The sequence below is a fragment of the Ochotona princeps genome, chromosome 25 (genome assembly GCF_030435755.1).
Source record: "Ochotona princeps isolate mOchPri1 chromosome 25, mOchPri1.hap1, whole genome shotgun sequence".
NCBI lineage: Eukaryota > Metazoa > Chordata > Mammalia > Lagomorpha > Ochotonidae > Ochotona > Ochotona princeps.
In genome coordinates this window covers 30,340,849-30,368,449 of record NC_080856.1, presented here as the reverse complement: position 1 = coordinate 30,368,449, position 27,601 = coordinate 30,340,849, and the positions used below count along the sequence as shown (strand labels likewise).

The following is a 27,601-nucleotide window of genomic DNA, read 5'->3' as shown; positions in this document are numbered from 1 at the left end:
GTATTTTGAAGTATTCTTCAATTCTGCATTTTAAAAAGTCAAATGAACTGATGAAAAAAAAAAGCCAACATAAAGAAGAAAAGTACCAGAAGCTATTGAACATCCAGTGAGGCATATCTGCAAACTCTTGTCATGTATTTCTGGGTTTCCAGACTTGAACATCAAGCAGAGGGAAGAAGAGGCCAGGAGGTGGACTGATGTGAGATGGACAGCGGCCCCTGCTGTTGGAAGGCTCAAACTGCAAGCGAGGAGGCCATTTCCAGCCTGAGGTGAAGCCCCGCCCATCACTCCCCCTCCCTCCAGAATTCTACCTGAGTGCCTTCTGCCCTTTGTGATTGTGATTGGCTGCGCATTGTCTGACGTCATGCGCAGTGAAGGTGTGTAGGAGCGGTCCAATCAGGCGCGTCCAGGAAGCCCCGTGGCAGCAGGCGGGAGGTTGTTTTGGGCGCCGCCATAGGCGCATTGCTGGTCGTGCTGGTGGAGAGGCGCAGGTGGCTGAGGCAGTGCTGCCCTGTGAGCTCCCTCCCCGCAGGAGCCTCTGCAGGACCCCCGACTGGTCAGAAGCTGGGAAGGGTGAGTGTGTTAGAGCATCTCCTGAGGCCCCGGGGTGGGCGGGGTGGGGGCCAGGAGGGGGACCTTGGGATCCTCACTCTGCAGCACTGACCTTGAACACTAGGACTCAAATTTTTTTTTTAAATTTTTTTTTATTATTAGTGGAAAGCCGGATATACAGAGAGGAGGAGAGACAGAGGAAGAGCTTCCATCCGATGTTTTCACTCCCCAAGTTAGCCACAACGGCCGGTGCGCGCCAATCCGATGCCGGGGACCAGGAACCTCTTCCGGGTCTCCCATGCGGTGCAGGGTCCCAAAGCTTTGGGCCATCCTTGACTGCTTTCCCAGGCCACAAGCAGGGAGCTGGATGGGAAGTGGAGCTGCCGGGATTAGAACCGGCGCCCATATGGGATCCAGGGTCGTTCAAGGCGAGGAGTTTAGCTGCTAGTCCACGCCGCTTGGGCCCGGACTCAAATTTTAACACGTTGTGCAGTGAGGAGGGGAAAGAATGATTAGGATTTTGGACCTTATTTTCTTTTTTCTTTTTGCTTTTTCTTTTAGAGATTTATCTTTTTAAAAAAAGACTTATTTATTTTTATTGCAAAATCAGATATACACAGAGGAGGAGGGATAGAGAGGAAGGTGTTCCGTCCGATGATTCACTCCCCATGTGAGCGCAATGGCCAGAGCCCAGGTGATCCGAAGCCAGGAGCCAGGGGCTTCCCTCCAGGTCTCCCATGCAGGAGCAGGGTTCTTAGGCCCTGGGCAGTCCTCGACTGCTTTCCCAGGCCACAAGCAGGGAGCTGGGTGAGAAGTGGAGCTGCTGGGATCAAAACCGGCCCCCATATGGGATCCGGGAGCAAAGCCAGGAGTTCAGCTGCTATGTCACTGCGCCAGGATTTTTTTTTTTTTTTTTTTTAGTCAGATATACTGAGAGGAGAGACAGAGAGGAAGTGGAGCTGCTGGGATTAGAACCAGCAGCCATATGGGATCAAGGCGAGGACCTTAGCTGCTAGGCCACGCTGCCAAGCCCCAGGATTTTTTTTTTAAACTGGAATGTCAGATTTATAGAGAGAATGAAACAGAAAAGATCTTCCATGCCCTGATTCACTCTACAAGTGACCGCAGTAGCCAGAGCTGAGCCGATCTGAAGCCAGGAGCTTCTTCCAGGTCTCCCGTGTGTGTGTGTGTGTGTTTTGGGGGGGGGTCCAAAGACCCTGGGCTGTCCTGTAATGCTTTCCCAAACCACAAGCAGGGAGGTGTATGAGAAGTGAAACAGCCAGGACGTGAACTGGTGCCCATATGGGATCCCCGTGCATGCAAGGCCTAATGTCTTGTGGCTTCAGCCTTGTGCCTGTGGCAGGCCTGTGTGAAGTGAGACAGTGGATAAAAAAAAGTTTGCTTTTACATCTCGGCACAGTAAATAAACCAAACTATATTAAGTTTCAAAAGTCTTAGTACATCTCCTTTTACCTAACTTCAGTGCATACATTTTATCAGAATGTCTTCAATTTAGGACCCTCCCCACCCTCCTTGTAGCATTTACATGGTCCTCAATACACCCTTTTTGTTTTGTTGAGTTTTAGAACTCTGTAACAAACATGACTAACTTGTCTTCTGGCTAACTCATTCCCCTGAAAAATAGAAGTAGAATGGGGGTTGCCATTCAGAGTGGCAGCTGATGCTCTAAAACAGGAGGACATCTATTGTGTTTCATCTATTTTAGAAGCTAACCATTTGGAGCATTAATACCTTCGTTATCTATCCACATCACCATTCCGTGGTGGCATAGTAGCATGATCTAATTAGAAGGTAACACTGAGGGGCCATTGAAAAGGTGGTTGATGCATTCTGGGTTCTCTCAGCCTCACCAAGGAATAAAACCTTTGTAAAGACCCAGGTAAATCTTAGGACAATGTGCTTGGGATACAGAGCAATTTCATTTTACATCCACAAGTTGATTTAGTCAAAGGATAATTTGTACCAAATATCTTGGTGAAGGTAAAATTGTGGTGGCCTGTTTGTGAGTGTATTTGTGATTGGTTATTTCAGAGAATATTTGCAGTGGTCCGGTTCTGATGGGTTTTAGAAAGTTAACTATCTTTTTTTTTTTTTAAAGATTTTATTATTATTGGAAAGCCGGATATACAGAGAGGAGGAGAGACAGAGAGGAAGATCTTCCATCCGATGTTTCACTCCCCAAGTGAGCTGCAACAGGCTGGTACACGCCAATCCGATGCCGGGACCAGGAACCTCTTCCGGGTCTTCCATGCGGCTGCAGGGTTTCAAAGTCTTGGGCCGTCCTCGACTGCTTTCCCAGTCCACAAGCAGTGAGCTGGATGGGAAGTGGAGCTGGCGTGATTAGAACCAGCGCCCATATGGGATCCCAGGGCTTTCAAGGCGAGGACTTTAGGCGCTAAGCCACTCCGCCGGGCCCGAAAGTTAACTATCTTTTGTGTTCAATATCTGTGGCAAGGGTCTTAACACTCTGGGGGATTTACTTGGACAAAAGCATAGCACTGGTTCTTTGTTGCAAGCCACTACTGTATCCTAGATAGTTTGTGCTAATGAGATAGCTCTAGGTGGGGTCCCTAGATAGCTTCTTAAATGGGACAAGAGAGAGCTAACACCTGCCATCCACTAACGTTAATCTGCTCCTATGGGTAGAGTTTAAGCCTCAACTCTGAGGCCTCTGCTAACTCTAGATGGTGAAAGAAGTGAATTGTTTTGTAATTAGTTTTTGGTGGTAAGTCGATATCAATGAAACATAGCATATCTGGTGTTAGAAGTGATAAAAGAAAATCTCAGTGGTCATAACCTTAACTTGGTTTGAGAACATGCGGCTGCAGCAGAGAGCTGAGATGCCGGAGGAGACACTGCAGGCTGTGAGGAGTTCCCAGGTCCACACTGCCACATTTCTGGCTGCTCAGGATTCCTTCCATCGGTACAGTGAGTCCTCTACCCCCCAGGCTCTATGTCCTCAGTGAGAGTGATCCCCAAGGCCTGGGAACGTGGGGAAGCTGCTGAGTGTGGGTCTCCCTGTGAAGTGTAAGCAGGCTGCTTCCCAGAGCTCATTCTCTGTCATGTCCTGGTGCTTTGATTCACAGTTTGCTTAGTTAGGCAGGGATGCTGTGCGCTGATTCGGATGTTACATCTTTGCTCTCTTGCATGGAACCTAAGTTTATGCAATGGTCTCAGAGAAACAAAAGATATTTTAAAATTATTGACAACTTTATCTTCTGCCAGGTTTCAGTAAGATTGTAAACACAGAAACTGAATGTTGAGGCGAGAGAATACCTTTGTCAGTTCAAGTCTTGGTCTCTTTCACTTCTGTGCCCCGAGGTGACTATATTCTGGTTCTGTCTGATGATTGATGCTTTTGATTGCTTAAAATTTATTCCTTTGGTAATATGGCAGCACAGCAAATCAAGCTACTGCTTGTATATGGGTGCCAGTTCAAGATGTGGCTGCTTCACTTACAATTCTGCTTCTTACTAAAAATCTGGGAATACTGGACCCGGCGCAATAGCCTAACAGCTAAAGTCCTTGCTTTGAATGTGCCAAGATTCCATATGGGCACTGGTTTTAATCCTGGCCACCCCACTTCCCATCCAGCTTCCTGCTTATTGCCTCGGAAAGCAGTCAAGGACGGCCCAAAGCCTTGGGACCCTCCACCCACATAGGAGACCTTGAGGAGGTTCCTGGCTTCTGGCTTCGGACCATCATAGCACTGTCTTTGTGGTCAATTTTGGAATGAATCAGTGGACAGAAGATTTTCCTCTCTGTTTCTACTCCTCTCTGTAAATCTGACTTTTCAATAAAAATAAATAAAAATCTTTTTAAAAAATTTTTTATTTATTTATTTTTAAATTAAATTTATTCATTAATTACATTGTGTTGTAATTACATAGAATCTGGGATTCTCCCCTCACTCTCCCCCCATGGTGGGTTCCTCCACCTTGTTGCATAACCATAGTTCAAGTTCAGTTGAAATTCCCTCTTTGCAAGTATATGCCAAGCATAGAGTCCAACATCTTATAGTCCAGTCAAGTCCAACTACTTATTGGGTAGACCCTCTCTGGTCTGAGGGCAGAGACAGCAGAGTATCATCCCGGTCAAATAAAAGCACTAACATACCATCTGCAACAATTAACATCGTTATGGAATTAATTGACATGATATTGAGCAGTCAGCATGTTAAAAATAAATGCGATTTCTTAACCACTTTCTGTGACCCCCATTCACAGTTCAATTTTAGTTTATATACGACATATGACATAACATCCATAACATAACATGTTATGCTTAACATCATATCATCTTAAATTAAGGCAAACGTGGTATCTAACCTTTTGGGATTGGTTCATTTCCCTTAGCATTATGGTTTCCAGTTTGGCCTGTAAGGCCCCCCAACAGGGAACACCTTACCATCTATCTCGAGAGAGTGAGTTTCCCCAATAACCACCGAAGACAGGACTTGATGCAAAAGCAAGAGGCTTTATTCGATCACCAGCGCTGGGGCCAGGGCCAGTTCCTCACGCAGGAGGCTAGGCATCGACCCCGAGTCATGGTATAGCATCCTTTTTAAAGGCTAAACCAAGGCTAAAATCATAAAATCATAAAACCATAAAACCATAACCATGAACAGGGAAGGGAAACCATAAACATAAACAGGGAGGGGGAACCCTAAACATAAACAGGGAGGGGGAACCCTAAATGTAAACAGGGAAGGAACCCTAAACATAAACAGGGAGGGGGAACCCTAAACATCACTCCTTCACTCTCCTTTTCTGCAAGCAAAATACAGAAAGCAAAAAGCAAATTAAATCCTTCTGTCATTTCAATCCTAAATGTTCCCTTTCAGGCCCATTTGGCCACAAAGAACTGCATTTTGTTTTTTTTTTTTAATAGCTGAGTAGTATTCCATGGAGTAGATGACCCATAGCTTTCTTATCCAATCCTCTGCTGATGGGCATTTTGGTTGTTTCCATGTTTTTGCAATTACTGATTGTGCTGCTATGAACATAGGAGTGCATGTTGGTTTCTCATAAAACAAGTGTTCTGGATATATTCCTAGGAGTGCTGTAGCTGGGTCATACGGTATGTGTGTGAATCAGTGACAGAAGTGGACAGAAGATTTTCCTCTCTGTTTCTACTCCTCTCTGTAAATCTGACTTTGCAATAAAAATAAATAAAAATCTTTTGAAAAAAAAAAACCCCTCTGGGAGCACAGCCTAAGGTGTCCCAGGTGCTTGGGTCTCTGCTCACTTGTGGGACACCCAGAGGAAGCTCTAATTTCCTTGCTTTGGCCTGACCCAGCAATTGCTACCATATAGAGAGTGAACCAGCAGATGGGAAATCTCTTGTTCTCTCTTTGCCTTTCAAATAAATAAATAAATGTTTAAAATATAAGTTCATTTATTTTCATGTGAGAGTTACAAAGTAAAAGGGACAGAGATCTTCTACCCACTGGCTCGCTTCCCAGATGGCCAAAATGAGCAGTGCTGGACCAAGCTGAGTGCTGGAGCCTGCAGCTTCCTCTGGGTCTTCCGTGTGGGTGATCAGGGCCGCACTTGGATGATCTTCCACTGCTTTTCCCAGGAGATTCGCAGAGAGCTGGGCTGGAAGTGGAACAGTTGATTCCATATGGGATACTGGTGTTGCAGTTGGCAGTTTTACATAATATACCCCAATGCTGGCCTTTGCTTTGGTTTTTAATACTGGTGACAATATTTTTGTTCTTTTTTATTTCTCATATGCTAATTCATGGCAAGTGTTTACATATATAATAAAATTCTTAGATTACAAATTATGGATAAATTCTGATGATGTATGAAGTATTGGTAGGCTGGAAGGATTGGAGTCTAAGATTTCCTTCATGCGCACTTATTTATTTTGTATTTTTCTGGGACTTGGTTTGAGTTTATTTTCTTTATGTGGTAGTAGCTGGTATCTGTGTGATCACATTGCTAAGTAGTAGCCACCACTGGCTGGGCACTGATACTGTAGCATTAACTTGTCCTGATTAGTGCCAGTTGGTGTTTGACACCAAATGATGGAACAGTTTCTCAACCACTCACCCAGATGCCCACACCTCCTCATTCTAACTGAGCATCTTATAGGATTGAATTCTCTGTCCAAGGCTATGTGTCTCCTAAATTTTTGTTGCTGTACTTTCCCTAGAGTCTGAAATGTGCATTAGCAAATAATCTAAATCCAATTATAAATAACACTGTGCCACATCTTGAGAAGTTCGTGTGTGTTATGGTCCCAATTTTTTCACCTATCCCGCATATAATTTCTGTCACTCCTTTTAGTTATTGTAAATTCTAACAATTTTGTTCATTTTGAATAAACATTTATATACTAAATGATATGGGAGTGGAGAAAGCGAATGCTTGTACCATCATTTGATGTCAAATGCTCTTTTCCTTCAACGACCTGACATCCAAAAATCACATTGTACATTTTGATTAATTTCTCTGTTATTTGTTCAAGTGAATGTGAGAGGCATCAGAATCCCGATTCGCTGGTTTATTTCCCACATGCCTGCAGCTGCAAAGTATGGATCAGAGCTAAAGCTGGGAGCCGAGAACTCAATGCAGGTTTTCCTGTGGATACCAGAACCCCAGTGCCTTAAGCCATCACTTAAGCCATCACCACTGTGTCCCAAGGTGTGTATTAACAGGAAGCTGGAATCAAGGTCAGAAATAGGAGTGGAACCCAGGAATTACAGTGGAAGCTGCAAGTTCCTTACCTGCTAGGCTAAACATTCATCAAGTACTTGTTTTCACCTTTGTTAACTGAGATACATTGATTCAGTTGTGAATACCTTGCCTGTAATTTGACAGCAGTATTAAAATCAATGAAATAATGTAAGGAGGGTATAATGTGATAGAATGAATGCTTCTCACTCAGCCCACTTATTCCCAGTCCTGGCTTCTCCACCCTTTCAATCCAGCCTCCTACTAATGCATGAGACTCATCTGGCGGTGGCATAAGTACTTGTGTCTCTCCCACCCACATGTGAAGGGGGCCTAGAGTCGGTCTGATACAGCCACAGCTGTTGGTCTGTTATTCTTCACTTCAAGTGAATAGACACATTGTAATTAAAGCAGCATTAACTTTTCATCTAGGTTCGAGGCTGGCAGTCCAGCAGTGACATGTACAAAATTTCAGGTAGCATCATTCTAACTCAAGTACAAGGGTGAACAAGAGGTTCAATGAGAAAAGCAGCCCTTGCTTTTTAATTACAGGGTTTCATTATTTAAATAATCCTTGTTGTGGATATTGTGAGGTAACGTTGCACCTGCATGCAATGCCAGCATCCCTTATAAGATTCAGTTATAGTCCGATGTTCAATTTCAGATCTAGTTCCCTGATACTGTGCCTGAAAGATAGCAGAAAATGTCCCAAATCCTTGGATGCCTGCAGCCCTGTGGAGGATCTGAATGGTATTCCTGGCTGCTGGTTTTGGCCTGGACCTTGCTGGTTATCATGGCCATATGAGGAGTAAACAGGTAGAGGGAAGATCTCAGTCTGTCTCTTTGATTCTTGCTCTGTAATTCTCACATTTAAGCAAATGGGTAAATTGTTTTAAAGGATTAAAAAGGGCCTGGCATGGTAGCCTAGTGGCTAAAGTCCTCGCCCTGCATGTGTCAGGATCCCATATGGGTGCTGGTCCATGTCCTAACTTCTCCACTTCCTATCCAGCTCCCCTGCTTGTGAACTGGGAAAGCAGTAGAGGACAGTCAAAAGCCTTGGGACCTTGCATCTGCATGGGAGACCTGGAAGAATTTCTTGTCTCCTGGCTTCAGATTGGCTCTGCTCCGGCTGTTGTTGCCACTTAGGGAGGAACCAGCTGATGGACGATCTTCCTCTCTGTCTGTCTTTCTTCCTGTGAAATCTAAATTACCAATGAAGATGAATGAATATTTTTTAAAAATACCATAAAGAATTTAAATAGTACTAACTGTATTTTATACTATGTAGATTGGAACTGTTTAATTCTTTGAGATAGTTCATTGTTGTTGTGATGGGATGATTCAGATTTTTAAAAGTTCTAGTGAATTTTAATCAACATGTATTTGAACGCTATCATAAGTTACACTGCAGTGTTTGAGTACATTGACAGCAGAAACTGAGTCAACCAGGATACCAGGCTTTCCATTTATCTTTGCCTTTACAGCATACAACAGGGTGCTCCATCCCAGTTTCTTGTATAAGCTTATCCTGTTGTGAACTGTAGTCACCACGCACTGGGATGGGTCACTGGATCTTGTTCCTTCTGTCTCACGTTCTTTGCTACCTGTTCTACCTCCTTCCTTTCCCCAGGCCTCACTCTTCTCAACCTGTAGTAATCACCATTCTAACTTCGCAGCCATAATTTTTTGACTTCTCTATACATGATAACATATTTCATTTGCTTGTACATTTGCCTTATTTTATCATATCCAGTTTCATCTATTCTGCAGCAATTAGCAATATATCATTATTTTTAATGGCTAAATGCAGTCTTGGCATTCACTAGGTTTCATTATTTATAAAATCAGTGGAAACAAATGAAATCTAGAGTCAAAAAGAATCGAGTGTCTTCATTGCTTTTTCTGTGCCTTTTATTTTCTTCCTTTGGGAACATTTTAAATTGAATAACAGTGAGACATTGGCATTCTTATTTGGTTGCATGGCTTAGAAGAAATAGCTATTTATACTTCAATTGAGGTATATCTGAATATTTGTAGGTTTGCTCATCCAACATATATGCATGTTATTATGAAGCAAATGTAGGATTTTATTGAATGTTTTCTGTACGATGCTTTTAGTGATGCTTATTCTTCTTCCTGCTTATGTGAAATATTTGTTTTGCTGATTTGCACTTTTTGCCTCATTTTCTACATCCTTGGGTTAAATATGTACCTTGTTTGTTAGGCATGGGTATATCAATGTGTTGTTGGATTTGCTTTATGTGTATTATATTAAGAATTTTACCTTCCTAATTATCAGTTTTACTGGTCTGTGGTGTCTTTAACTCGGTTTCTAGGGTGTGAAAAGTAATTTCAGAAGAAGCATTTAGAAATAAATATACAGAACACCAATTGCAGTTTTACTGAGCAAATCCATTGTGCTTTGTAGGTTAAGCTCTCCCACCTTCTGACTCAGTCTGTTATTGGAATCTAACCATTGTTGGGCTCCATGTAAGTTTGAAACTATTTTCTCCCTTTCAAATTTTTACAATGACAGAAACTTTCATATTAATTTGGTAAAATTTAGTAGTGAAGACACCTGATTGATTTTGCAGCTTCCATAAATCATCCAATGCTGTTACTATTGGTTTTGTCAGTTTTTGAAGGACTGAATTATTTTTATTTGAAAGGTAGATTTCCAGAGGAAATAAGAGAGAGAAAGATCTTCCATCCAGTGATTTCCTCCCCAAGTAGACACAATGGCCAGAGCTGAGCTGATCCAAAGAGAGAAGCTTTTTCTAGGCCTCCTTGCAAGTGAAGGGTCTCCATACTTTCTGTCATCCTCAAACACTTTCCCAGGTCACAAGCAGGGAAGTGGGAGGGAAGTGGAGCGTCTGGGAATGAACTGGTCCCAAATGGGACCCCAGCACAAGCAAGGCTAGGATTTTAGTCACTAGGCTACTGTGTTGGGCCCTTGTCAGATTTTTAATGTATTTCTTTTTTTAATTTTAATTTTAATTTTTTTTGAAAATTGCTTTATGTAGGCAATCTTTACATAGTTGATTAGGGCACGAAGTGTTAAGGGCTATAGGAAAGTGAGTAAGACTATTGTTTCCACTTTAGATTTTTAATGTCATTCTGAATCAGTTTGGTAAGATAATAAGTAACCAGAAATTAACCGTTTCTAGCAAGTGGTTTGTTTATAACTACTGTCACTAATCTCTAGAGATCCATTGTATTTTTTTCCAGTGAAGATTTGTTTTATATATATAAAGACAGAATTATAGAGAAAGAGGGATAGTTAGAGAGATCTCCATTTGCTTTATCATTCTCCAAGTGACCACAGTGTCTAAAGCAGGACTAGGTTAAAGCCAACAATCATTAGAGTTTTCTAGTTCCCCCATATCAGCACAGGGACTCAAGCCCTTGGGACATCCTCTGCATTCCCACATGCGTTAGCATGGACCTGGATCAGCAACGAAGCAGCCAGGACTTGGAGTGGCATCCACAGGGATGGTCACATCACAGTGGCAGCACCCACTCTGTCACAGACAGCCCCCGTGCATTGTACCTCCATGACAGCAATTTTAGTATGCTCCTTTTCTTTTTGATTTTCTGTACTTAAGTCTACTTTTTTCTTCATCCAGCTAAAGGTTTACTAATTTTTGTCTTCAAAAAACTCAATGTTTCCATTGTCTTCAGTATTGCTTAGTATACTTTATTCAATTCTTCAATCTTTATTTTGAATTTTCCTTTAGTATTCCTAGGTTTGGCTTTTAATTTTTCTGGGACTTGGCAATTGTTACTTACGTTGCGTAATTGACATTTGGTGGTGGTGGTTGTTGTTTAGGTGTTGACCATCTAAAGTCATTACCTTTGATTTCTATGTTTTTCTGATGTTGCTGAGTTCTTTCTCTTTGGCTGTAGGAAGTAGAGTGTGCTTTGGTTGCCATCACAATATAGAGTATGTGTCTTGAACCACAGTAATTCATTTCTTGTGCCTAGGTTTGTTTTTCTTTTTGTTTTGTTTTTTAAAGATTTATTTATTTTTATTACCAAGTCAGATATACAGAGAGGAGGAGAGACAGAGAGGAAGATCTTCCGTTCGATGATTCACTCCCCAAGTGAGCACATCGGCCGGTTCTGTGCTGATCCGGAGCCAGGAACCTGGAACCTCTTCCAGGTCTTCCACACGAGTGCAGGGTCCCAAAGCATTGGGGCCATCCTCGACTGCTTTCCCAGGCCACAAGCAGGGAGCTGGAAGGGAAATGGAGCTGCCGGGATTAGAACTGGCGCCCATATGGGATCCCGGCTCGTTCAAGGTGAGGATCTTAACTGCTAGTCCACTGCTCCTGGCCCTGGTTTTTGTTTTTTTTTTTTTTTAAGATTTATATATTTCCATTGGAAAGTCAGATTCACAGAGTGAAGGAGAGACAAAGATCTTTGATCTGCTGATTCACTTCCCAAGTGGCTGCAATGGTCATAGCTCAGCTGATCTAAAGCTGGGAGCCAGGAGCTTCTTCCAGGTCCCTCACATCAGTGCAGGCTCCTGATGCTTTAGGGTTCCTTGACTGCTTTCCCATGTCACAGAGAGCTGGATGGGAAGCAAGGTATCTGGGACATGAATTGGTGCCCATATGGCATCCTGGCACATACAAGGTGAGGACTTTAGCCACTAGGCTGCCACACTGGGCCTGATGATTACCTTCTTAAAAGTGTTGTTTCAACATAGAGTCACGTTGGTGGTACATCGTTCATGTTATAAAATGTAGGGAGACCCATTTCTATCTATACCAGTTAGAAGGGACCCAATGATCTCCGAAGCGGATTTGGTTTTTGAAACCAGTGTTATGATTGCTCATAGTTTGATGTATCCATACCCATAGATACTTAGAACACGTGTCTATGCATATATAGTTATTAAGATGCTTGATAATCATATGCAGATAATCAACGTAATCCACAAAACATGTCAAGTAGGAAGAATGATAAAAATGACCATTTGCTGATCAACATTTATAGTTTTAAAATATAAACTTTAAAATTTGAGAAATTAAACAATGCAAAACCCATGCATAACAATCCTACTGCACAGTCAACATGAAGGATGTCTTCCTATGTCTGTATATGGTATATGTCACAGCTACTGGATAGCAGTACTTGGGACTAAATGAAACATGGAATGATGTATTTCCAAAAGCATAAACCTAATACCATCGTAGCACGATTCTAGCTAATGCTGCTTGTTTTCTTGCATAATCTACTAAATTAATTCAATGATATATATCAATGCAGGATTTCTGCTCTTTGATAAGCAATTGTAATACTCAAATTTTCAAATTTGTTTGTCAACACACGCACTGATATTGCCCATTTAGGGAGCTAGGGAAGACATTTGCATGATTAAAAAGAAAATTTGTGTTCTAGTTATAAGATTAAACATTTTATATATATATATATTTTTGAAAACTGTCTATTCATGTCCTCTGCCTACTTTTCTGTTTGTTTGTTTTAATTTTTTTTATTGTTTACATTGCATTATGTGACATGGTTTTATAGGCACTGGGATTCCCTCCACCCCTCCCCAAATCCCCCAATCCCCTACCTATGGTGGACTCCTCCACCCTGTAGCATTACCACAGTTCAAATTCAGTTGAGATTCTTTCATTGGAAGCATCTACCAAGCAGAAATCCAGCATCTTATTGTCCAGATAAGTTCATCAGTTTCTTGGGGAGACCATCTCTGGTCTGAAGGTAGAGCTGGCAGAGTGGTTTTGATATTTCAACAGATCTGAATTGCTGCCACTCTCACCACTCCAAGCACAATGCAGTCGTTAGAGAATCCACTGATTGACACAGTCCATCATAGAGTCTCCGTTTCCCCAGCATTTTCATTGCCAACATACAGCTGAGATGGTTGACTTCTTCTGTCCTCTGTCATTTGATGGTTAGCATTCTGAGTCTGAAAGCTTGATTGGGGGATTCCCAAAGAAACTTTGTCTGAGGTGTTCCCAGACCAGGTTCTTGTATGCAGTGGCGAGAACTGAGCCCAGCACAGTCCATTGCCCTCATCAGCTGGTGGTTGCAGTTGCTGGGTTGGTTCTGTTTCCATCCCTGTCTTCCACTGGAATCAGTGGGTGTTTGCAGTCCAGCCTGGTTCTGCCCAGCACATACTCGGCCCTCGCTTAAGCCAGTGGTGGGGCTGCAGCCCAGCTGGAGTGACCTGTAATAACCCCCACCAGGCCTGCCCCCTCCCCTGGTTTGCCAGTATGAGTTGCAGACTAGTCCAGTCTGTCCCACATCCCTTTCTGCTCTTGTACATGTCAGTGGGTATGAGAACCATGTCCCATCTAACCAGCTCAACTATCCAGCCCTCACGGATGTTGTTGGGTGTCTCTCTGTCTAGCCACTCCAACCTCTGTCCTAGTTTTCGTGCCCTCCCATGGGGGGTGGTAACCTAAGAGAGAGGAGCCCACTATTTCCCTCCCAGGCCACTCCCACTCCTGGATTATGCACTCTCCAGATGGTTCTGTAGTTTAACTTGACAGAACTAGCCCCCCCCCCCCAGTGCCAGCTTCTGCCAGCTGATGCTGAAGCTAAGCCCAAACAACCCTCACCCACTCTAATTTATTCTTGCACCAGTAGGAATAATCAGCCCAGCCTGGTTCTTCACTGGTCTACATGAGGCACACAGGTGTTGTAGCCCTGCCTAGTCTGGCTACTCCCATCCCAGCCCACTCTCTCCAGTGGCAGTAGCTGTTCCGCAAGGGAACCACCCCTTATTCCCCTGCCAGCTCTGCCCCCTCCCTTCCTGGTTCTCACATGTGTGCTGGTTGGGTGCTGCAGTCACATCTGGCACAGGCAACCTCACCTTGGCATTCCATATTGTGCACTGCTTTTGTCTCGACCAAACCTGCTCCAGTCACACTCTGTTCTGGTGTTCGGATTTGCCAGTGGGTGACATGAACTGATTCAGCCTCGTCTGCCCCCAACCCATGCCAAATGTATGCCACTGGGAAACTTTCCATGACCTCTTTGACTGTATCCTTCCATGCTTCTTGTGCTTACCTGCAGGGACTGTGTCTTGCCAGAGGAGTTGCCCAGGCTCCTCCATCAGAACCCCTCCCAATGCCAGATTTTGTGCATACCAGTGGGTCCATGAGCTAGCACTATTCAGTTCACCTCCTGTCCTAGCAGGAACAATGGCTTTTCCTGACTGTCCTTCAACCCATTCTGGTTCTTGCTGTTGGATGTTTCAGCCCAGCCAAGGCTCGTCCATACCCACATACAGCTCATATATGGCTCAGTAGGGGATTGAGACCTAGCCTAGAGCGTCCCACATCTACCCTGGTCCTCCAGAACACCAGAAGGTGTTGCAGTCTGGTCCAGCCTGGTGCGTCTTTTTTATATTCTTAATATGGTCACAACTTCCAATGTGCACAAATAATGTGGGTCATTAACAGGAAACATATCATTGAAGCTAATTTTCGTTTAGCTGCTGTGTTCTACTTGTGTGGCAATTAGAGGCAGGTAAATTCACAGAGTATGCAAACACTCAGCAGAGAGTGGAAAGAACAAGAAGACCATCCAGTCACTAATTAACTCCCACCATGACCCAAGGGTGTCACATTCCAGGCCTGGCCCTGTCCAATCTGGTAGCAAAAAATCCTATTGTGGTTTCCCAGGTAGGTATCAGCAGCCCAATCCCTGGCATCATTCCCTGCTATTTCAAGTGTATAATTATACAGCTGATCAGAAGTAGAGTGACTGTACAGAAACTGGTGCTCTGATAACAGGATGCCAGCAGATATATACCTGTTCTGTTTCAGTGACAACCTGACAACCCTGATTTTTTTTTTTTTAAAAAGCGTATTTTAAAGAAAAAAAGAGATTTCTTGTGAACCTTCTCAAAATGGTGTCAAAGAGACAGCAAATGGAGACATATCTGAAGAAAATTCAAGATTTGACCAAGGCAGGCAGACTCAGTGTTATTTGATCCTAGAACTGAATCTTCCCCGCACCCCCTCATTATGACTAGATCAGGCGGAAAGTGCCCTCCAGGCAATTGCAACTGAGAACACAGCCGTCCACCTCCTGCTGACTGCCAGCAGGTGGCATCTCTGCTTTTTCTGTGCTCAGTTGCCTGTTGCCAGAACCATGCTCTGGCTGAGTGGTGCTGAGAGGTATGGGCCCGGGGCCTGCAAGGGTGATGAGGCTCTTTATTGAGCATAAGGACACCTAGATCCCATCTTCACCATATGCAGTGTCCACTGTGGGTGAATCTCTATAGAAGAAGCACATTTGCAGGACTTTGGATTGGTACTATTAAAGGTATTAGGGAGAAGTCCAGAGAGGACTGGGTCTCATTTCTTTTCTTTTGAAATAAACATTCAGTTACAATATATTTTTATTTGAATGACAGCATTACAGAGAAAGAAGCAGAGGCAGAGAGGGATCTTCCATCTGGTGGTTCCCTCCCTGAATGTCCTCATTAGCTGAAGGTGTTCTGGTCCTGGTTAGGAGCTTGGAGCGTCTCCTAGTTCTCTGACATAAGTACAGGGGCCCAAAGACTAGAACATCCATGGCTGCTTTCCTAGCCATTAGTAGAGAACTGGGTTGTAAGCGGAGCAGCTCAAGTTGATGCAGCACCCATATGAGATGCCAGCAGTGAAGGTGGATGCTTAGCCACAGGATGCTGGTGCCATCTTTGTGTGTGTTTTTGCTTTAGAGGCAAGGACAGTGCATGGAGAGAGAGTACTCTCAGAAAGTGGTTCACTACCCAAATTCTTGTTGCACATTAGGTCAAGTTAAAACTAGGAGCAAATGAGACAGATATGGCAGCAGAGCAGATGTAGCAAGTGGTTTGGATACCTGTATTTTCTTTCAAGAGGGTTAAAGTCCCTGTGTTTCACTCACTTGGATCCCATATGGGTGCTGATTCTAACCCCTGTGGCCTGGCTTCCCATCCAGCTCCCTATTTGTGGCCTGGGAAAGCAGTCAAGGATGACCCACAGCTTTGGGTCCCTCCCACATGCAAGGGAGACCCGAAAGAAGCTCCTGTCTCCTGACTTCAGATTGTAATGTGCTGCCACCATTGATGGCTCGCACCTGTCATGTTAATTGTCAGTGGATAGCACCATTCAAATAATTGAATGTGCACAGCAGGCACCCGCACCTCCTTCTTCATCATTCACAACAACTGACAGCTTGGAAATTGCCCCTGAAGTTCAGTGCACACCTAGTCCCTCCTGCCTTCTGTTGTGCTATGTAAGTTAACTAACTGGGCTCTGCTTGAAATTTTGTACCGTGTGGTTCACAATGTAATAGGAGGATGAGAACTTTCCTCACTTTCGCTGCTCAGCGCAGTAGCTCCTGGAGTGTAGTGGGAGCTTCTGTCACCAAGCTTGGGAAATAGGCTACTTGAATCCATTGTGATCTCTCCCAGATTGGTGCAGGTCCAGCATTTAACGCCATTTGGGGAATGAATCAATGGACGGAAGTTCTTCTCTGTGTTTCCTCCTCTGTGTATATAGAACTTTTCAACAAAAATAATTTTTTTTTGAGGTGTCAGTTAAGGATTCAGGCACTGTCATTGAATCAAGCCTAGTGCTTCCATTCAAACCAGGCAATCAGGGTTGTATTGATTACAAGCAGAAACTTTAACACTATGGTCCACTAAACCATTTTTAGGAGATAAAAATAATTGAAAATTGATGGTTGTGATGATCATAATGGAAAAACAATGAGGTTAATTTATACATTTTCTGGTGAATTCTTACATGATTTTTTTGACATTGTAAAATGATACAATGAATTATTTCAAAAATTCCAAGTACAATTAATATGTCAAACCTACTCCAGACCAAACTTGATTTTCTCCTATAGGCTATGTTACATATTTATATATTGACATGAATATAAATGTAACGGTAAGGGATGGTCACGCATAAATTACATGAATTACAATGATTGTTTCAGGTGCAAGAGCTTTTAGGGAAAGGTGATATAATGTATTTTAGCTTTTAAGAATATGATTATAGTGTAAATTAATTTTTTACAAATTTATGGTCAGACACCAAAGGTATACAAGAATAGTTTTAATAGTAATGAGTTAAAAGAACTAACCTTTGGAGTCTGTATTGTGGTATAGTGCGTAAGACTGCTGTTGGCATACTGCATGGCAGTTCCAGGAGATAAGGGAAATCCCAGAGCCCATGGAATTTTATCATAAAATTACAAAGAAAATATAGGAGAGAACAAAAGAAGTAGAGTGCTCACGTACCTGTAAAAATTTCAGTTGTAGAAGTGTCCTCGTCAAGTTCTTTTAATTGAATTTAAAATGTAATTCTTTACTCACCAAGATATATCCACAAATCAACTTAAAATATGTAGTTTTAGATGCAGTGTATATTTTTAATAATCATTTTTATTAATGCAATCATTGTTTGAAAGTTAGATTGCAGAGAGGAGAGAGATGTTCCATCAGCTGGTTGATTCACACCCAAGATGTCAGGGCTCTGCCATGCTCAGTCCAGCAACAGGAATCTGTCTAGGTTTCCCAGGGAGTTCTTGGAACCTACCCACTGTGTTAACAGCAGGATGCTTCACTGGAAGTGTTACATAGCCAGTAGACATAACCAAGGCATTTGAGGATCACATGTGATCTAACCCAAGAGCAACACAACCTTCTGTATCAGGACATTGATTCCTCCAAGTCTGATGGTTTTCTCTGGCTATTTCCATAGTGTAGATACTTAATAAGGTAAAGTGAAAACACTTTTCAAACTGTGTTGCTGTCATGTTTATGGATGTCCTATTGGCTAAGGCAAATAACATGGTGAAGTCAAGTGTCATTGAGGGTTTAAGAACTGGGAAATGTCATTGAAGTCCTAAGAACTTTCCTTTGGAGCAATTACTAGAAAGCTGTATAGAATAAGTGTGTGTTATATCCATTTTTCATATATAGGTTTAGACGAAATTACTGATTGAAAGATGTTTGCCTTCTATAGAATTTTTAGTATTAACAGCAAAACGTGTTCTAGTGCAAGTCCTTACATTGAGTCCTATGCAGCTCATCTGTAGAAATAGACATCCTTAATACCATCCAAGCATTTTTCTGTAGCATAAATTTTAGTGACAATTTATTTTTCCTATGGTATGTTGTAATTAGAACAATAGTTGTTGAAAAAATAAGTTAGTGCTTGGCAGTAACATTATTATTATTAATATTCACATTTTCATTGGAAAGTCAGATTTACAGAGAGCATGAACCGAGAAAGCTTTGCCATCACCAGTTCACTCCCCAAGTAACCGCAATGACCAGGGCTGAGCCAATCTGATGCCAGCATTCAGGAGCTTCTTCCAAGTCCCAAGTGGATGCAGGATCCCAAGGCAATGGGCCATCCTTGACTGCTTTCCCAGGCCTAATCAGGGAACCGAAATGCAGCAGCTAGAATATGAATCGGCACCTATATGTGATCCCAGCACATACAAAGTGAAGATTTTAGCCACTAGGATATGGTGCCAGGCCCAGTAACCATATTTTAAAATCAGTAGTAATTGTTTGCATTAACCAAATGATAATTTGAATATAACCACTGCCAGTCATTGACATCATTGATACTGTTCAACGGAAGGTTTACTGGCACTTGTAAAGCACTGCTATTGCCCAGGGAAGCTGATGGCTATTGTGTCTCCATCCATTGTGTCTGTTTTCTGTCCTGATATGGTTTAGCACAGTAGGAACCATTAAGGAGACTGAGGACAAGCAAGAGCAATTCATAGCTCCCTCTCTGCACCTTCTCTTGCAGGTGTATCCCTGCAGCCCACTAGATGATTCTCAGGCTGGAGCACACAAACACACCTTCAGTGAGTTGTTTACTTCTAAGCTTGCTTTACGTTGTATTTGAGGAGCTTTATGATGGTTTCTAAACTAGTGAAAAAACAAGTATGAGAGAAAGAATGTAAAATTGTCATATGTCAGACATTGGAGCTGTCCAAGGTGATTGAAACTTTCTCCTCAGGTGTTCTGATGCAATAATAAGACATGATTCAAATAATAAGACGAGTCAAATTGAAATGAAGAATTTGCTAATGATTGTAGAATGTTAAGTTTGAGACAGTGTTTACTAATGTTATACATGATAAAATGAAAATTATTTAATAGCTAACTGAAAATAAACATTCAACATTTTGAAGTAGTAGGAATTTACAAATATACAAAAAATTAATTTTCCAGTTTTGCTTTATTGGAATTGCTGAAGTAGTGTGATGCCAAATAGCATTTGGAAGCTGTACTATATTCATGAGTTGCTACAGGAATGTGTGGAAAATGAAATATGTTACATGTTCATTTATAAAAAGCTTAAATGAATCCTATTTATTTATTTATTTATTTTAAAGACTGGCTTGCAGAAAGTGAAGGATAGAGACAGACATGTCTGTTATCTGCTGATTGATTCTCCCAGTGGTCACAATAATCAGTGCTGGACCATATCAGAGAAGAGCCAGGAGGTCCATCAGTTTCCCACTCAAGTGCTTGAACCATCTTCCACTGTTTCCAATTCATGTTGACTTAGTGCTGGATTGGAAATGAGCCAGATGACAGTTTGGCTCGCTAGGCCAGAATGCCATTTCCTGTTGCCGGATGGTTTTATTTTATATTATTTTAGTATTTTATTTTATTTTATTTTATTTTATTTTATTTTATTTTATTTTAAGATGTATTAATTTGAAAAGCAGATCTACTATGAAAGAGGGAAATGGAGAGACATCTCCCATCTGCTGGTTTGCTCCTCAAATAACCACAGTGACCAGAGGTGACCAAGACTGAAGCTATGAGTCAGGAGTATTGTCCGCTTCTCCAACTGTGTACAGGTTCCCAAGTGCTTGAGCCATCCTGGACTTCTTGCCAGGCCTGCTATCAGGGAGTTGGATCCAAAGTGGAGCATGCAAGATATGAACCACTCTCCGTATGGGATGCCAGTGTCTATTTGCTAAGGCGCAGGGCTGGCCCCCTGTTGCATTCTTTTTTGATTTTTATTTGCAATGCAAAGTTGCAGAGAAAAGTTAGGACAGTGAGAAAGAGATCTTCCATTTATAACTTTACTCCCCACATGGCTGCAATGGGAAGAGCTATGCCATTCCAAAGCCAGGAGCCTCTTTTGGGTCTCACACATGTGTACAGGTGTGCAAGGCCTTGAGCCATCCTCTCTTGTTTTCCCGAGGCAAAAGCAGAAAACTGGATTGAAAATGGAACACTCAAGACGTGATGAACTGCTTTCATGTGGGAAGCTCAGCCCACCAAGCCACAGTTTAGTCCACAGATACTAACAGCTTTAAAAGGAAGCACAGGTAGACCATGGAAACTCTGACATACTCCCTGCTTCTTCCAGGTGATACCCTGTGTTGGTTCCAAAGTTTGTGAGAAGATGAACTACATTGGCAGTCCTGTAGTGCCATTTTTAATATTAGTTTCATCACTTTACACTTAGATCAATCATGCCTAATTTCGGTTTCTCTTTGTGAACCTTTTTTAATGAAGTACATTGCAATGGATATAAAGTGGTAGCTCATTTTGGTTGCCATTTACATTCACTTAGTGCTAAACCATGCTGAGAATGTTCTTGTGCTAATTAACCTTTTGGTTATCTTTGTAGAAATGTCTGTCCAGTTCTTTGTCCATTTTGGAATCTGTTTTTATTGCTTTTGAGTCTTCAAGCAGGCTCTGAGACCAACGAGGGGGTGAAGTGTCACCCCTCTTTGGCTACAAGAACCACTGGGGACAGTCTGAAGGACCCTGCCAATTATTGTAGCTGGTTAATGTTAAAGGGCCTGTAAAGCATATGTATGTATGTGTGTGTGTGTATATATATACACACAACGTGGCATTTGCCTTATATGTGTATTTCTTGTTTAAGTAGCAGGCTGTGATTGGCTGTTATTAGCTACTTGTTATAAGAAGATGGTTCTGTATGAGCTATAGCTTGTTTCCTACTAAACTGTAATTATCTATGTAGTAATTTAAATTTCAGTTTAATTAAAATATTATTCCATAAAAAGTAAAACAAATAGAAAGTAGAAAAGGTTTTAACATGTACATACTCAAAAGTGATAAAAGATTAGAGGATACTTATATATATGTATATTTAAAATTGTTGGATACATGTGTGTATATATACATATAAATTCTAACATAAACTATAGGAATTATTTACTCTTTTATGCAATTTTAGTTTAAAAATATTTCGTTATTTCATATTGGAGTAAGGAAACTGAATTTTATTATTGCTTTATATGATTTTTTAAATATTAGAATGTTTGAGAAAAACATCCATAACTTAAAAATTTCCTCATTATTCTGTGCAATATTAAACATGTGTCTTCTTTATCTACCATTATTTAGCTTATGTGTTTATATACATCTACAGATTACAGAGTGATCCCATTTTGTAATTATTGTATTAAGCAATCTTATACAGAATAATAAGGAAATTATAGTTTCAGAATTGCAAGGGAAATATAGAACAAGATATTTTATTTTGGTTTTACTCTGTGTTGCTACATATATTATAGATTAAGCAGCATCCATAAAAGATGCAAAAACTCAAAAATTACACTAGGCTTACTGTTACAGGTAATGAGTTAGTATTTTGACTCTGTGTTAATATTATTATTTGTTTAAATTTGTTTGAAAAGAAGAGTTGCAGTAACATGGACAAACTTAGAATGGTGTCTTCCACTTACAGGTTTATTCTAATGTTGCCTTCAATAGTTTATTAGAATCAAAATATTTAGAGAAAATGACCTTTAAGAGAGTAGTAAGGGATATCCTATTGTAGTGTTGAAGTTGCAAAAATAATACTGGACAAGATATTTTCATTCTTGTTACTCTATGATGCTGTATTGATTATGATTTACTCTGCATCCATAGAAGTTACAAATTAAATATGCAGAAAATACCCTGTCAGTTTTTCTATTTAATGATCCATAGCTTTGTTTCTAGATGTTGGTGTCATTTGAAGATGTGGCTGTGTACCTTACGCAGGAGGAATGGCAGAATATGGACGATGCTCAGCAGACCCTGTACAGAGATGTGATGCTTGAAACATATAACAATCTGCTGTCTGTGGGTAAGTGAAATTCTCTCACGGCCAAACAGAAAACTTCTTTTTAAAGAGTTTACTAATTTTGGTAGTTGATAAGGTTAGTAGTGATTTTGCAAATTCTACATCATTTTCCATTGACAGGGTACCACATGACAAAGCCTGATATGATCTTTAAGTTGGAGCAAAAAGCAGCACCATGGACAGTGGAAACATCTCTCAACCAGGGACTTCCAGGTAGGTTAGCGCATAGTAGGCAGAGAAGTTGATACTTTTCTCAGTAAATGTAGACAGGAATTCTCTCTGGTTTATTTTTTAAGCTTTTACTGAAAGACAGCTGATGAGACACAGACATTCTACAGTCTCCATGTATAGATTTATTCTATCAATGCCTTTCAAAATTTGCCATCCTGAAACCATACTTCTAGAACCATATATTCGTCTTTTCCATGATGCCAAGCACTTGAGTCATCATCTGCCAACTTCTAAGATACATATTCAGGAAGTTGTATTTGAAGCAGAGTATTTGAAGACAAGACAAACTGGCATTGTTTTAGCATGTAAGATACCCAGGCCTTAGTTTGAATTCCTGTGCCACATTTTCTGTCCTACTCCCCATCCAATTAAAATACACAATTTCAAATAATTCAAATTTTTATTTTAAAAATTATCACATTAAATCATTAATAAATAACATGAAATAAACAATATAAAGCTCATAAATGTCCACATATTACTAATATTAAAATCTTCTCTATCTAGAATGGCAACAAGCCTCATTGGCTTTACTTCAGCCTTGGAAAAGAAACACTTAGATGTGATTCATGGATGTATTTATTCTTTCCTCATTTCAGATCACTATCGAAAGAATGAGCTGCTTGGAGCTAATCAGAAAAGTCAAGAAATAATCTTCAGGCAAGTTGTAATCACAAATATTGTATAATAGCTCAAAAGAGAGTCACAATGCCAAAGATGATTAATATTCGCTCTGGATATAATTTTTTTTTCATTTGCAGACAGAAGTTTTAGTTGCAAAGTGACCAGGTAAACGTAGAAAGCAGAAGAATTGAATAGCATTTTTTGGGAGCGATCCAGGAGATGGGGAACTCTTGAACTGAGACAGGGAAATACACCAACATTTTTTCAGAAGGGTCTTAGGTTTTTAAGTGTCCCCTGGCCCTTCCTTGTCTGGACAGGAACTTGTGGGTAAGACATTTCCCATTTGTTGACTCTCAACCATCTGGAAAATAGCTCCTATTGCACATGTCCAGATGTACCCCTGCCATTCTATGGCTGTTCAGGTCTCAGAGGTAGGAAGCCACGTGAGTGATCAAATTGGGACAAGAGACAAACTAAAGAAACTGGTCTTTTTTCAATTCTTCTAGGAAGTGTAGAGGGGGTCATCAAAAAGCCCAAATAGGTCATTTCAAACGATCAATCCCAAGGGCATGGCATGGTAGCCAGTGGCTAAATCCACACCTTGCATATACTGGGACCCCATATTGACATTGGTTCGCAACCTGACTGCCGCATTTAACATCCATCTCTCTGCTTGTGGCCTGGGATGGCAGTTAAAGAGAGCCCAAAATGTTGTGAACCTGCACCTATGTGGGAGACCTAGAAAGAGGCTGCTGACTCCTGGCTTTGGGTCAGCTGAACTCTGGCCATTGCAGCCACTTTGGGAGTGAACCAGCACATGAAAGATCTTTTTCTGTCTCTCCTCCTCTGTGTACATCTGACTTTCCAACAAAAACAACTAAATCTTAAAAAAATAAAGATCAAACCAAAGCAGAATCCTTGTTGGTGCTGGGAGGATAAGCATCCTGAATCATGAGAAAGTAGCTCAGAACTTGGATGCAATGTCAGGTGTTTGGCATTCAGAATCTACCTAGGGAGTTTCAGGTCATGCAGAAAATTGACCTCTGCCAGGGACTGTCAATCCTCCCTCAGGAGTCTTTCAAACACAAGCACGCAAAGCCTTGCTACCAAAATAAAAACTGAGGTGATATGAAAAGTGCCAACAGGTAGTTGGTGATTACAGTCTCTTAAATCCTGAACTGCTGTGCTTCCTCTCTCCACCCTCTAAAAGTACAATGTATCTGAAGGTTTAGCCAGACCTAGACTGAGGTGGTTGTTGTGTCGGTAAATAGGTGGATGGGCCCATGTTTCTGCAGAGTCATGAAATGCCAATGGGCATTTCCACAGGATCAGCTCCACTTAATGGAAGGCATACCAACATTATGCAGTGTTCTCTCTGCTGAGTCAAGCCACATAGCTCTAGTCTAAGAACCAAAAGTCTTTTTCATATGCCATGTTGCACGCCACAGCAAATGTTATCAGGAACACTTGGTGGTTCTTTCCTGAGCATACTATAGCAACAAAAACGGAATCAGTTATAGACAGAAGTTTTACCTGCTAAGTAACCAGTTAAACTTGGAAGGGGGTAGGGGGCGGAAATCATCTCACAGGAGGTAGCTAAGAGATGAGGCGCCTCTTGAAAAGAAAGAGGGAAACTGTACTTTATTTCATGTGGTTTTTTTTTCCAATAGGGAGCCTGATGAAATGCCATTTGAGAAAAAATGTGCCTCTAAAGTTCCTGAGAACAGCCTCCAGAGTGGGGAAGGTCTCACTCAGCAGGTCAAGATGCACATTTGTCAGCAGACTTTTGAACACAATGGTAAAGAAAAAACTTTCAGCGGGGAGAAAATATTGCTTATCTGTGAAGACGTTTATACCAAAAACCTGTGTAATAAGCTACCTGTTAATGTGGGAGAAACAGTTCAGGTTGAAAAAAAAATGTTACACAATAATCTTTATTTTGGGAAACATCAGCAAACACAATTGGAAGAAAAAGTCCATGAACATTTCAAGAGTGGGAAATCTCTTATGACTAAAACAGATGTCAAAGGAAATCAGGTAATCCAAGCAGCAAAGGGTCACTATATATGTGGCTACTGTACAAAATCCTTTAGCTGTAAATCATGGCTTATCATCAAACAGAGAACTGACACAGAAGGCAATTTCTATGTGTGCAATGAATGTAAAGAAAATATTTACCAGAAGTCAGAACTCACAAGAGAGAAGATTCTTCATAATGGAGAGAAGCCATATGAATGCAATGAGCTTGAGAAAGCCTTTCACAAGCAATTATCTCTCATTAGACATCATACAATTCACACAGGGCGGAAATCTTATGAATGTAGTAAGTGTGGAAAAGCTTTTTCTCAGAAGTCACACCTAATCGTGCATCAGAAAATTCACACAGGAGAAAAACCTTATGAATGTAGTGAGTGCAGAAAAGCTTTTTCTCACAAGTCATACTTAATTGTACATCAGAGAATCCACACTGGGGAAAAACCTTATGAATGTAGTGAGTGTGGAAAGGCTTTTATCAAAAACGCAGGTCTCATTAGGCATCAGAAAATCCACACGGGGAAAAAACCTTATGAATGTAGTGAGTGTAGAAAATCTTTTTCTCAGAAGTCATATTTAATTGTACATCAGAGAATCCACACTGGGGAAAAACCTTATGAATGTAGTGAGTGTGGAAAGGCTTTTATCAAAAACGCAGGTCTCATTAGGCATCAGAGAATCCACACGGGGAAAAAACCTTATGAATGTAGTGAGTGTAGAAAAGCTTTTTCTCAGAAGTCACACCTAATCTTGCATCAAAGAATTCACACAGGAGAAAAACCGTATGAATGTGGTGAGTGTGGAAAAACTTTTTCTCAGAAGTCATACTTAATCATGCATCACAGAATCCACACTGGGGAAAAACCTTATGAATGTAGTAAGTGTGTAAAAGCTTTTTCTCAGAGGTCACACCTAATTGTGCATCAGAGAATTCACACAGGAGAAAAACCTTATGAATGTAGTGAGTGCAGGAAAGCTTTTTCTCAGAAGTCATACTTAATGGCACATCAGAGAATCCACACTGGGGGAAAACCTTGTGAATGTAGTGAGTGTGGAAAAGCTTTTATCAAACACACCGGTCTCATTAGGCATCAGAGAATCCACATGGGGAAAAAACCTTATGAATGTAGTGAGTGTAGAAAAGCTTTTTCTCAGAAGTCACACCTAATCTTGCATCAAAGAATTCACACAGGAGAAAAACCGTATGAATGTAGTGAATGTGGAAAAACTTTTTCTCAGAAGTCATACTTAATCAAGCATCACAGAATTCACTCTGGGGAAAAACCTTATGAATGCAGTAAGTGTGGAAAAGCTTTTTCTCAGAAGTCACACCTAATCGTGCATCAGAAAATTCACACAGGAGAAAAACCTTATGAATGTAGTGAGTGCAGGAAAGCTTTTTCTCAGAAGTCATACTTAATGGCACATCAGAGAATCCACACTGGGGAAAATCCTTATGAATGTAGTGAGTGTGGAAAAGCTTTTATCAAACACACCGGTCTCATTAGGCATCAGAGAATCCACACGGGGAAAAAACCTTATGAATGTAGTGAGTGTGGAAAGGCTTTTTCTCAGAAGTCACACCTAATCTTGCATCAAAGAATTCACACAGGAGAAAAACCGTATGAATGTGGTGAGTGTGGAAAAACTTTTTCTCAGAAGTCATACTTAATCATGCATCACAGAATCCACTCTGGGGAAAAACCTTATGAATGTAGTAAGTGTGGAAAAGCTTTTTCTCAGAAGTCACACCTAATCGTGCATCAGAAAATTCACACAGGAGAAAAACCTTATGAATGTAGTGAGTGCAGAAAAGCTTTTTCTCACAAGTCATACTTAATGGCACATCAGAGAATCCACACTGGGGGAAAACCTTATGAATGTAGTGAGTGTGGAAAAGCTTTTTATCAGAAGGCATCCCTAAACAGACATCAGAGAATCCACATGGGAAAAATATGAACATAGTGAGAGGATTTCTTTTTTTTATCATTAATCACAACTAAGGGTATATCAGCGAATCTAAACTGGGGAAAAATCTTACAAGTGTTGTTAATGTGCAAAAGCGTTTAATGTCATGTATTCTCTATACATCAGGAAATTTACACCAGGAAAAGCCTTACGAATGTAGCCATTGTGGAAAATCCTTTACCAAGAAGTCAGGCCTCATTACAAATCAGCAAATCCATTAAGGGCAAAACCCTTATGAATGTAGCCAGTGTGGAAAAACCTTTAGCAGCTATTCTGGGTGTGGAAAATGCTTTTTCAGACAACCAGTTATTGTTACACATCAAAATTTGTATAGGCAAAAATAAATGTACATACTGAAAAGCCTTTTGGAAGCTGTCAATT

General features: G+C 41.1%; 1 protein-coding gene across 1 annotated transcript; it reads left to right on the top strand.

Moving 5' to 3' along the window:
• The first annotated feature begins 14,845 nt into the window (after nucleotides 1-14,845).
• Nucleotides 14,846-27,211, top strand: LOC131483347 (zinc finger protein 271-like). The gene is made up of 6 exons (XM_058681283.1): nucleotides 14,846-14,920; nucleotides 22,240-22,366; nucleotides 22,484-22,576; nucleotides 23,194-23,258; nucleotides 24,893-26,493; nucleotides 26,551-27,211. Exons 1-6 carry the CDS (start codon nucleotides 14,846-14,848, stop codon nucleotides 27,209-27,211), a joined length of 2,622 nt encoding a protein of 873 aa, XP_058537266.1.
• The last annotated feature ends 390 nt before the right edge of the window (nucleotides 27,212-27,601 follow it).